The sequence below is a fragment of the Poecilia reticulata genome, chromosome 20, assembly GCF_904066995.2.
Source record: "Poecilia reticulata chromosome 20, P_reticulata-male-v2, whole genome shotgun sequence".
In the NCBI taxonomy this organism is placed as follows: Eukaryota; Metazoa; Chordata; class Actinopteri; order Cyprinodontiformes; family Poeciliidae; genus Poecilia; species Poecilia reticulata.
The window spans coordinates 17843689-17855770 of record NC_088849.1 but is presented as its reverse complement, the minus strand read 5'-3'; the positions used below and the strand labels follow the sequence as shown (position 1 = coordinate 17855770).

General features: G+C 38.1%; 2 protein-coding genes across 2 annotated transcripts in view; one reads left to right on the top strand and one right to left on the bottom strand.

Moving 5' to 3' along the window:
* The window catches only part of nom1 (nucleolar protein with MIF4G domain 1), a 53389-nt gene that overhangs the window by 35934 nt on the left and 5373 nt on the right, over window positions 1-12082 (bottom strand). The gene's annotated exons all lie outside the window — the stretch shown is intronic.
* lmbr1 (limb development membrane protein 1) overlaps window positions 1-12082 on the top strand; it is a 40207-nt gene that overhangs the window by 24211 nt on the left and 3914 nt on the right. The window contains exons 11-15 of the mRNA XM_008396743.3: window positions 2045-2121; window positions 2601-2678; window positions 5754-5827; window positions 6060-6150; window positions 6724-6790. Coding sequence (XP_008394965.1) covers window positions 2045-2121; window positions 2601-2678; window positions 5754-5827; window positions 6060-6150; window positions 6724-6790 — 387 coding nt within the window. The remainder of the gene's footprint in view (window positions 1-2044; window positions 2122-2600; window positions 2679-5753; window positions 5828-6059; window positions 6151-6723; window positions 6791-12082) is intronic.

Below are 12082 nucleotides of genomic sequence, written 5' to 3'. Positions count from 1 at the left end.
GCTGATTAAAGAGGAAGAGCATCGTTTTTTTGATGGTTATGAGATTTGTATTACCTGGAGGTACTGTGGTTTCGTTCACAGGTGAGATGCGTTTGGTGTGCATGACCTGCAATATGATTCACTAAAATAAACAATATGAACCTTCTCAGTACAGTTAGACGTCGTGTGGTTTCAGATTAACATATTAAAGTGGTGAAGTTGCACTCTTCACTGCTTAGATTTGGGCACAAAAATGATTGCAGAATTTCTTCCATGCATGATTTATGAAATATGCATATACCACAGAATATCAGCATGTATATGGTTGATAAATGTAGTGGCTGGGAACAGGAGTTGCTTAAAATAACTTCCCACTCCTGTTCAGTAACTGTTTCGATGACCTCGTCTACAGCTTGTATGACATGAATAAACAAAAGGGGAGACAAAAACAAACAAAAAAAAGATATATTGGTTGTCTTACAAGGGCAGGATTGTGTACTTTCCAGACACAAATGTCCAGCGTCTTCATTTGTAAATCGGCACAGACCGAAACAAAGCCACAAAGTTTCTTAACCATGTACAAAAGAGTTCCTACAGTTGATTCAGTGCAGCTGATATGAGACTTCTCTACGTTAATAAGCCAATGCATGACTCCACAGTGGCCTCAGTCCAAGTTCAAGCTTCCCCAATCTCCCACTGAAATATCTTATTGTCCAAAAACAAATCTGTTCTGGATGCCAAATTTTCCCTCCTCAACTGCGGCTCTAGGGTTATGTTATGACATTCGCATGCATTATTGATTTTATAGTGTAGCATCTGGTGTGCTATGCTAAACTATATGCAATTTGTCTCATCACACAATTAACCATAAATCAGTTCTGATTAAGGAATTCAGACCAAGCAAACTTTCTCATAAATTTAAAGAAGTAAAAGAGATTTGGTATCTTTCTTAGACTAAGGATTTATTTACCATCAATCAGATTTATTTCCATTAATGAGTAAACCTCTACCATCCAATAAGAGGTGGTTTAATGTGTGTGAAAGGTCAGATTTGAGGTGACGTGTTCACTCTTTATAAATGCAAATCTGTTTGATCCTCATGTGTGCAATTACATGATTATCAGCCACAGATTTGTAATTTAAAAAGATCACTGTGCAGCTGATCAGCCATTAACCCTTTGCAGTCGAGGTCTAACTGGCCATCCCAGTCTCTCTTCTCTGTGCGTCAGCGCTCGCTATGAAGCCATGTAGCGATAGCTAGCTAAACTACTACTAACCCTACACACACCACAAACTCTAACACACTTATAGCCTAAAAAACCCATCGAAACACTCAGTAAAATCCCCAGCATCGCTGCACCCTAGTCTCTTGCCGTATCCAAATTCCCCCCCCCCTCTTCTCTTTCCGCGTGTCTCCGTTCTACCCAGCAACAGACCGTCAACACATTTTCATTGGTTGTTTCGAAATGTGATACATTTAGACCCCACAAAATAAGGCGGAAATCATCAATCTTATTTCTGGCTTTATTTTGAAGTAAATAACAACAAAACCAATATAAAAACACCACTTTTATAAAGTTTGAAGTCCGTGCTGTCCAACAGAGTCGAAACATTTGACACGTTTCTGTGGTCCATTTCTCTAAATTGCAAAGTTCTCCAATGAATTTTCATCAAATATAATTTCCAGTATCACTTGAAATCACTGGGAAATAAACATGTTTCATTAGTATGGATGACACCAATATAAACTAATGTGTGTGACCTGCTGTAGGATTGTCCCTTTATTTTTATTTTTAAAGTGAAATGTCAGAAAAAAATCTGTATTTATATATATATATATATATATATATATATATATATATATATATATATATATATATATATATATATATATATATATATGTTTAATTATATCATAATTAAACATAAACAACTCTCAGTCAAGTCCAGAGTAGTCTATCTCAAAATGAATGTGAAAATGACTATACTTATTTTTGCATCTTACACGTTTGGTAAACGAGTCCCAGCGTCTTTAAGAGTAACTTTGCACTTTGCTGTTTGTTAGAGAGAAGAAAGAAAGCATCAGGATGGGAGAAGAACTTGTTGTATCCCATGGTGATGCTGATCCTGCTCGCAGGAACGGTAAGTGCTGAGGCTGACCTGTCATTAAGCTCTGTTTGCTCTCGGCGTCTGCAGCCTGGCTGGTGGCCACTGGGACTAACACAGTCACCTCCAAACTCAACTTTTCCCACAGAGTCTGGGTGGGGAAACTACTTTTATCTAATAGTTGTTTTAAACAGTGCTGATTAGCCACTTGCAATAACTGGGATTTTGTATAAATTACAGTGTGAAAGATGCTGTTTATGCCATCTAATACCACTAGAAAAAGAGAAGGGTGAAGCATGGCACGTGCGTCACAGTCCTACCTACTTCTCGTTGTTTAGCTTTTTTTTTTTTTAAGTTTTATGTTGGAGTGGTTTACAATGACAAAATAGTTATTATACCTCACCATTCCTGCAAATCAGCAAGTTAAGTATATCACAATGGCAAATTCTGAAAGAAATGGAACAATTACCTTACGCTGTATGTAAACAAATCTATATCTTCCTTTGTGTTTGCAGACAATCTCTGTTATTATGGTGGCGCTGAACATCCTCTACCTTCTAGTGGATGAGACGGCCATGCCCAAGGGATCCACGGTAAGCCCTCTAACTGCAGTACATTTTCAGCTCTTTCTCTCACACACGCACACACACACACTATCGCACACCCAGAATGTAAACTGCAAAGGAGCACGCCAGTCGGACCTGCCATGCCCTCAGCGGAGACATAAATCAAATTCCGGATATGCTCAGGTGCACCTCGGAAGAAAGAGCTCAACAAGATGGTAATCTGGCCCGAACCATGTGTTGCCGGTTTTGTTTTGGAAGTTCATTCAGAGTCATTTCACAGCAGCCTGCAGACTCAATGAGCTTGTTACGCGTCTCATGTCCACAGTGACTGAATAAAGCTGCTTTTCCTCCTTGCCGCAAAGACAAACAGGGCCAAGTGGAGGACTTTTAGTGTGAGGCTGAGAGAGTGGAATGACTCTTGGAGATTTTCATCTTCACCTAACAAGAAAGCTGTTTAAAGATTTCTGTATCTCACCTCATCAGCACTCAGAGGTGCATGCACGCGTGCACTTGCGCGCATGTGCGTGCGTTTGCGGTTGTATTCTTGTCTGGAAAAGGAGGCAACATTATGTATCCTATTTCTCCCACATTATGTTTTTGCGTCTGGCGGGCAACTGACAGGGCTGCCCTCCACATTCCAATTATTTTATTGAGATGATGTTTGCTTTGACTTGACACATCTGCGAAAATCCCCCCCCAAAATTACGTGCGTCATGTGGCTCGAACCTGTCCTCCCTGATAGTTTGGCCCAATTAAAACGAGTTATGAGTCTGTTCAACTGGATGAATGCCACACCTCTGATCTAATCTCACAGGGCCAGAAGAAGGGGGTGTCACGTCCTCTTAAACAATCAATACTGATATGAAATCCATCTGTTTACCTATGTAACCTACACATTAATTCACTCTCCCCCTCTGGCACAAAAATTCCCTCTGCCCAAAGTTTGATTGGATGGTGGAAAGAAAGTTGAAAAACATCTGGTTTGACATCCGGACGCGCCACGACCCGAGCAAAGCCTCAGACTGTGGGAAAGTCAAATGAACCCCTGATATGCTAATTGTTATACGGAGCGCACACAATGAAAGTGCCCTGTCAACGTTTGTCTTCCTTTCTAACTGAGCGTCCTGCTGCAGTCTTCGACATACTGAGCAGTGTCCCACTCGGCTTTACAGAACAGGAGAGTAAAAAGAGAGAACATGTAAAGCTGCTGCTACTTCCATTAAAGAGAGCAGCATTTAATGGCTTTATGAACAAACTCTGAGAGGGACTAGTAAAGATGTTACTGCAGGTCCTTTCCGTTGCTAGCTGACACAAAAATGTTGTATTCTAGTAAAATGGACACTTAACCTTCAGGTTTATGGCAATTTCCGTACAAGTAGTATTAAAAATCTTTATATTTTCAAATGGATGTGGTAAATAAAATAAAAAATAACTAGCTGCTCAATTCATTTCAAATGCTGTAATTATTGTGACACAATCTAAAATCCAAACAACCTGCCTACTTTGCTATCAAACCTGGCTTTTTGCAGCACACTTTCTGGATATTAGTGTATAAACTCATTAATAAATACACGTGCAGCTCCCAAGCATAAATGTCTTGAGGTGGGTTACAGCCTGCACACAGCATGTGGATTATAGCACAGGCCATAAAGCTGCTGTTTATTATGGGCCTACTGTGTGTGTTGTGTTGTTTTTATCCTCAGAGCCAGGATTCAGACTGAGTTGTATCAGTTGAATTGGGTGAAACTGGGAATGACATCACAATACAAACTACTAAAAGTATACACTCCCTCGGTTGCTGATCTGACATTTGACTGTGTAATAATGGTTATATTTTTTATATATGGTATGATTATTGTGATCCTAACTGAGAAATCCCAGGTGTGAATTTTGGTAATAATACCTGTTCAGTTGTGATTGTGTCAACATGTCTGCCATTTTAAAGCAACTTTTGCAGCATTATTGTTTGAGACATGTTTAGAAACTAGTCTGAGATACTGTGATTAAACAAATGATTCATTTCACCTGTTAATGATTTTATTGTTGTGGTCATACCTTCTTCTTTAAATTATTTTGTATGAGTTAGTCAAAGATGTACATCACTCCTCCTACAAACAGGCTTAGTTGTAGTAAGACCTGACAATTCTTATCTAAAGCTAGCTTCTGTGAGTTTTTATATTTGTGCATATTGACAGCACACATAACCAAATGCATGCTCGCCATTCCTGCAATAATAAATGACATCAGCTCTACTAAATTATCCGTGTAATAGAGTAAGAACTCTGCAGCATGGCTTTGCAGTAAGCTCCCAAAGATGACAGTTGCATTAAGAGGCATGAAACAACGTGCCAGACTGTTTTTTTTTTTCTTTCTTTCTTCAGTAGCATTTTTCAGTAAAATCCCATAAAAACCAGAATAAATGGATATGAAATGTTTAATGATTTTCTGGATCAGCAAAGACAACTACATGTTTGCTTTTTTTCTTTTTAATGTAGGTGCTTTAATTTCAGATTTTCTAAGCTTGACTCTGAGTTTTAAACAGTTTAGTTCAATAAAGTAATTAAGTTGCTGCATATAATTCACTTTGAAAGGTCAGTTCTTGTGCCAAGACTTAACAAAAGCAAATATTAATCATATAACAAAACAGCTGCTTGGAATGTTCAGAGTATGTAGATGTTTGTCTTGCTCTGATTTCCAAAGATCTTTGAGGTGGAGGGAAGGTCGGGGGTTGAGGGGGAGGGACCTGTAGTCTGTTTGCTTAAGTATTTGTTTTGTTGTTTTTATGTTTTTGGCATGCTTTCAGCCTGTCTACGCTTCTTACCATAAGCAATAAGGTGTTTTTTGTTTGAACACCTGTTCATATATTGTAGGAGCCTCTTTCATCTTCTTCTATTCATTATTTAGCAGGTTTTTATTCCGATTCTGTAGGGAAACTCGTTGAGCAACACGTATCGACTTTGCAAGATTTCTGTAATTCAGTATTTTCCTCCCAATAAACTAGAGTTATCGTAAACCTTTTGTTTCATTTTGGATGTGTTTAAAGGGGTGCTCTATTCGACGAGAGCTAACTGTGCATTTTTTCTTTGTCTCTCTGTCGTCCAGGAGCGAGGCATTGGGAACACGTCTTTGTCCACATTTGGCGTAATTCAGGCGGTGGTGGAGATCATCCTCATGTTGTATCCTTCAAGTGACCTCCCCTTTGTTTGTCGTATGCTCCATGACCAAGAGCAACAGCTGGCTTGTTTACTTAGGGCATTGCTCAGCCAAACACCTTCCGGGAACATGTTGTGTTGTTTCATCACCTTTTATGATAGTTGAAAAGGAGCAATCCAGGCACACATATAAAAGACTCAATAAAGCTTCTTTGCAGCAAAGCGTTTTCAGTTCCTTGATTGATTTGCTGAACAGCTACTTGATGGTGTCTTCCGTCGTCGGATTCTACAGCCTGCGTGTCTTTGAGGGACTCACTCCCAGGAAGGATGACACAACCATGACAACGGTAAAGATGGGCTCAAGTGGAGGGCAAAGGTGTTGAAATTACTCCAGAGGTGCTGATGTGTTTGGGGACTCCTGCAGTTTCATCTGTTCCCTTTTTTTTTGTCCTCTACCTCCTTTTTCCCTGAATTCCTACCCTTCAAAGCTTCACAACAGCTTTCGTCGATCTGTCCAATATTTGTTTGTGGGTTGCGTAAACACTGACAAAGTGCAAGCTCCTTTCTTATACATCAGAGGGAGGCTGGGGATTTTAGGGGGTTGAGGATGTGTGCTCTGTTCAGCCTATAGGGGCACCTTTTCACTTGTTAATGAGTTTGGGAGTGGTGCAGCTTGTTAACTAGCCATGACGCTTCAGTGAAAGGGCTTGAAATGACAATAGAGGGAACCTGGTAATGAGCAACTTCAGAGGTACTAATTGTCTAATATGTGGAACCAATTTAACATCAAGTGGTGTGTATGTGTGTGGGCATATCAGCACTGGAACTATCAAGTGCTTTCCTTCCTCCACATATAAAGTGTACATTATGTGCTTGGGCGACCTGGAAACTAAAATGGGACCATTTTGTCATATTTTTAGATCATCGGCTGCTGTGTGTCCATCTTGGTCCTGAGCTCAGCTCTACCAGTGATGTCCAGAACTCTTGGTAAGTTTATTGCCTGCTTGAATTAGAATCATTTTTGTAAATTGGCAGTTTCTTTGAATTTTCAACCAGAAATTAGACAAAACAGCCTGACAAGATTGACTACACATATTTAAACTTGTTTGGTTTATCTTTCTTTGGCATGATTTAACCTAAATAAATGAACCACATGTATAAACGTTCCATCTTTTCCTTTGAAGAAGTTAAATAAATCATTTTACGGCTGCTGATGTGTAGATTTGAGTTTTAAAGGTAAATTTAAGTTTTGAGATGATACCTAATGATCTAACTTCAAACAATAAAATGGTTCATCTTCCTCGATCTTTTTCAATTATTGTCATACTCCAATCACAAACTGAAACTTATTTTGTTGGGATTTAATGTGTTAAATCAGGGATGTCCAAAGTGTGGCCGGTGGGCCATTTGCGGCCCCTGGACTGCTTTTGTGCAACCACCAACTTGAATTTGAGTGGTAGAAATTTGATCCACCAGCACAAGAAAACAAAATAGAAAACGGTTCACGTCCAAAATATCCATTATTGAAGATGTTTTGATGTACAATAATTTGCACACACATTTCATACAGATCTCTACCTACTTTATCCTTTTAATTAGTGCACACTAAGTTTATTTTTAAGCATTATTGGGCATTATTACAAATTCTCAGTTGAATTTAGTTCTGGACATCACCTGGACCAGTCTAAAACATTAATATACTTTGAACTAAATCATTCCATCATTCCTCTGACTGTTGGTTTTGTCTCATTGTCCCCCTGCAAGATAAACCTCTAACTGCGTCCTCTCACAAGTTTTCTAATAGGACTACCCTTTGTTTTAACTCTGTCCATCTTACTATCAATTCTATATAGATTTTCTACACATACTAAAGCAAAGCATCCCCACAGCATGATGCTGCCACTATTTTTTCCTTCCTCTCCCCTTTAAAATACATTAAAGTTTGAGGCAAAGCAAAATATGGAAAGGTTCAAGTGTTATGACTGCTTTTTCAAGACCCTGTTAATAACAAAAACAAACACTTGTAGATGAACCATCAACATGAGGTCATTTAGGCTGAATTTACTGAAACTTTCTATAGCGACAGTAGAACAGAAGGGCTAGAAATGCCAGGAGTGGCACCATCATAATGGCAGTAATAAACATGTAGAGCCCAGCTGTTTAAATAGCCCTATTCTGTGTGCGTGTTGTGTGACCGGCTGCAGAATGGGATGGAGCAAGCATACAGTGAGTCACTGGGAGCTTTACAAAATATCAACAGGTTCTGCTTTGTGACGCTGAATAAATGAAAGGAATAGATGCATGAGACTGAGCTGAAAAGGAAAAAAGGCCTCCCACTGAAAGATAAAAAAAAAAAAAAAGTCATTGAGAGTTGAGTGTGACGAAGTGAGATGTTAGGAGAGAAGGGGGAAAAAAAGTTTTTGTGTGTTTATGAGGTGTTTTTTGTGTACTTTCCAGTGGGGGGAAAGAAGTGCATCACAGTACAAAGCCGTGTAGAATATATGTCATCTTTATAGAGGAGTGACAGATGAGTTACATCAGATGCATATTATAACCAGTTCCCAGGATGCAGAGTGGTTGGGTTATGAATCTATTGAACTTTAATAAGGTTGACTCAGAGACTTGCTGTGTCTTATTGTCTGTAGTCAGGGTTGCTATGGAGATTTGAGAAATCCTAAAACAAGGTCGATCAATATATACATTTTCTAATATGGTTTCAGATAACAGTAATCTACCACCCTAAATCTAGAGTTTAAATCTTACACCAAAGTTACCAATAAATATGTTTCAAAATCTCTCCAGTTATCTGCCAAATTGTTCCTACAGTTTAAACCCCTTTCAATGAGAAGCCATAAAAAGTGCTTGAGTGAGTTTTTTCTGAGTTTTTCACCGCTTCATGAGGTGTTTTATAAGCCAAACTGCTTTAAAGATAGACTTTTCCATGATGAAGGTTGTAGTAGATAAAGTAACATGAAAATTTTAATAAATGTGCAATAAGTAAGGTTTTGGTGTAGCAGGTTCACCTGGAAGGATAAAATCCAACAGGCTGTATGTTTTGCTATTTTGCTGCATGGGGCTTGTAGTTTTTGTGTTTACACATGTGTTTACCAGAACTGCTAGTTACATAGCATTTGAATGTTACTGGCTCATTTCTGAGGAAACAAACAAATGAAGGAAGCAAAAAGTGGATAAAACATTTAAGATGAACCTAAACATGATTTAAGACTTAGTATGGAAAATGGGGTGTGTTAAGACATAAAATTGAATGATTTTTGTTGTTGTTCAATTGTTGTTTTTCTTTCCAAGGTTAATTATGTTATGCATTGAATTTTTATTTTTTGTTTAAAAACTGTGACACAGTGCTTTTTTTAATTTAAAACTGACCATAGGATAAAAATGTCTTACTAGCCTGTGCTTTGGTGAAGACCCGAGCTAACTCTGAGATCCTTCCTAAGATGAAGAAATGCTTAAGAAAAAAAAAATGGGGATGTTTTCTGGCACAGGTTTCATATTTGTTAACATGTACAAGCAGCTGATTAGTCCTAAAGTGTTTCAGTAAAGACTTAAACAATCTAAAGATGATCCCGATCAAACAGATGGATGCCTTTTGGATGTGTAACCAGCAGCATGCAGATAAATGTCTGCAACTCTCCACGATATGCTCTGGTCATTTTAAAAATCAATTTTTTAAAACTCTTAATCAGATTTTCTCAAATTACCAAACCAGGATCAGAACCTTTGGTATTAGAAACAAATTTGGCCAGACCACAGTGGCTAGCTGCATCGACTGAGGTCTCCGTCATTTTTCTCCCTGCCTCTTCATGGGCAATTTTGTTAAAGGTCTGCGATGCCTGCCAAACTGCTTACTGCGGCTGCAAATACATCTCTGCAGACACTGAATCAATAGCTCAATCTAATTGACGACAGAGATTGTGAAGATGTTACAGGAGAAGTAGTGCCCAGAGACTGGGGCTTCTTCGGTCTGACACGTCAGAATATGATTCCTGCATACAAATTACAGACGAGATCAGATATGAAAGTGTTATGAAACGCAGATTTGAACTGATGGTTTGCTTGATCAATTTATCATATTAAATAAAACTATTTTATCATCCAATTGACAGCATAAGTATCTTTTAAAATACGTTGTAAATCCTTACTGACAAGATTTCGTTGTTCAACTATACAAAAACGAGAGTCGGCAACATAAAGATAAACAGGCTGGGAGGAAAAGCAACAGTGATGGCTGCAGTAGAAATTTGACATGATCAACTCAACCAGAAGATTTAACATTCATGTTGGATCTAAAAGGGACCTGCAAGACTAACTGTACATTTATTTATTACTAGAGGACAGTTTAAGCTGCAAACCACCTTTAATTAATTGCAGAGTAATTTCTACCTCCCGAAGCGCCAATATGTAAAAGCCTTTAACTCATCTATTTTTGACCGTTGCCAAACATGCATATCCAGGCTAAACATGGCAGCATGAAAACAATACAATTAAAAAAAATAGATTTACCACTAGGTAACTGTATTTACACAAAATAATTAAAAAAAATGACCAAACTCAACCAGAAGTTGGAACAATCATCACAACTGCTGCTAAAATAAGTTTCACATTTATTTTGATTCTACTGCATGGACTTAAATAATTACAAAATTTTATAGTAGTTTTCAAGTGTATATATTATCGTGTTTTACAGTTTACAGTAAAGCTGCTTGCACATAGAAAACAGTGGACACTTTGCACCTGTAAACCAAGGCTGTGTTCACACTGCAACCTGAAGTGGCACAATTCCGATTTTTTTTTGTCAGATCGGATTTTTTTTTTTTGCCGGGGCCGTTCACACTGCCAAACATGCGACAGGTATGTGTTCTGCAGCGTGAACAAGCAAATTACCTGAAAGTGTCCCGCATGCACAGTAGAGGGCGCAATGGTGTCAGGGTTCTCATTGTTCTGCCAACCGCCATAAAAAGAAGAAGTGCTTATTGTTTGCGGAAGTAAACATGGTTGCTAATGGTGGAGCTTAGCTTACATATTTGAAGTTGTTGTCCGGCTGGAGCTGCATATTAGCAACTTAATCCTCATATAATCCGTCATGGTTGTTGTTTTTCTTCCTGTTTGCACGTATCAGGACGCAGAATAGTGAGATTTGGTGAGAATCAGTGACGTTCAGTTCGGATGAACGCGACCTGAACGTTAGGTCGCATTTGAATCGGATACGAGTCAGATATGGGTCACATTCGAAAAGAATCCGACCTGTGCTGTTCAGACTGTCATGAAAAGATCGGATGCAGTTCGCATTATGTAAAAAAAAAAAAAAAATTGGAATTGAGTCACTTCAGGCTGCAGTGTGAACGAAGCCCAATATTGTGTTGCCTTATGGCAAAACAAAGCTGCTCCGGATGATGCACCAAAGTTAAAATAATTCTAAAAATGATTACAATTATAGCGGTCCTTACTGTATTCATATGTGCAAAAACACAAACTTACTTGGAGATGATATTTGGTGGCCTATCTCTTTAGAAATGGTATCCAGTAATATGCAGAAAGACTTTACTGCCCACAATTATCTCTTGGAGCTGCAGCTTAATAGCAAGTGATTTGTAACATTTCTTCTTTTTTTCCTTTTATTTTTGTGACCAATAGTATTTGCAAACAGATATTATGTCATGTTAGTGAGGAACTAGTAGTGTGTTTTCAGTACTCTGATACTTTTTCCTGGCATCTCATCAAACAAACTTTAAACAGTTGGAACGCTACGGGGAAAAACTGTAGCACTTCTAAAACTAACTTTTGAAAACCACAATTTACTTTGATATGGTTAAAAAGCCCATGACTTCCAAAATGTATTTTGTATCCTGAATGTATTTGAAATCTGTTTACATATCTTGAAGGTTATAATAAAAAAATGAAGTTATTAAAGTTTTATATGTTTTAATGTGTAAGCAGAGAGGATTAAAAAGGATTTTTAAAAATGTTTTAAAAAGGGGATAAAATAAATGTTACAAATCACTTACCATACACAAGATTGTGGAGACAAAAAATTGTTTTTGTATGTGATTCAGCTTTCAGAATGAGTGTTTTCACTTGTTGAAAGAGATAAGCTTCTGCAGAAAGATCTGTCAAACTGCAGGGAGAAAAGATATGGCTGCATTTTCCAGAAGCCTCAGTGCTTTTCACCAATAAGGAAAAAAATCCTGCTTATGAACACAGAACCTCACATTTCAAAACTGGCATTGACAAAATAAGTTGTATGCATTCCCTTTGTGGATT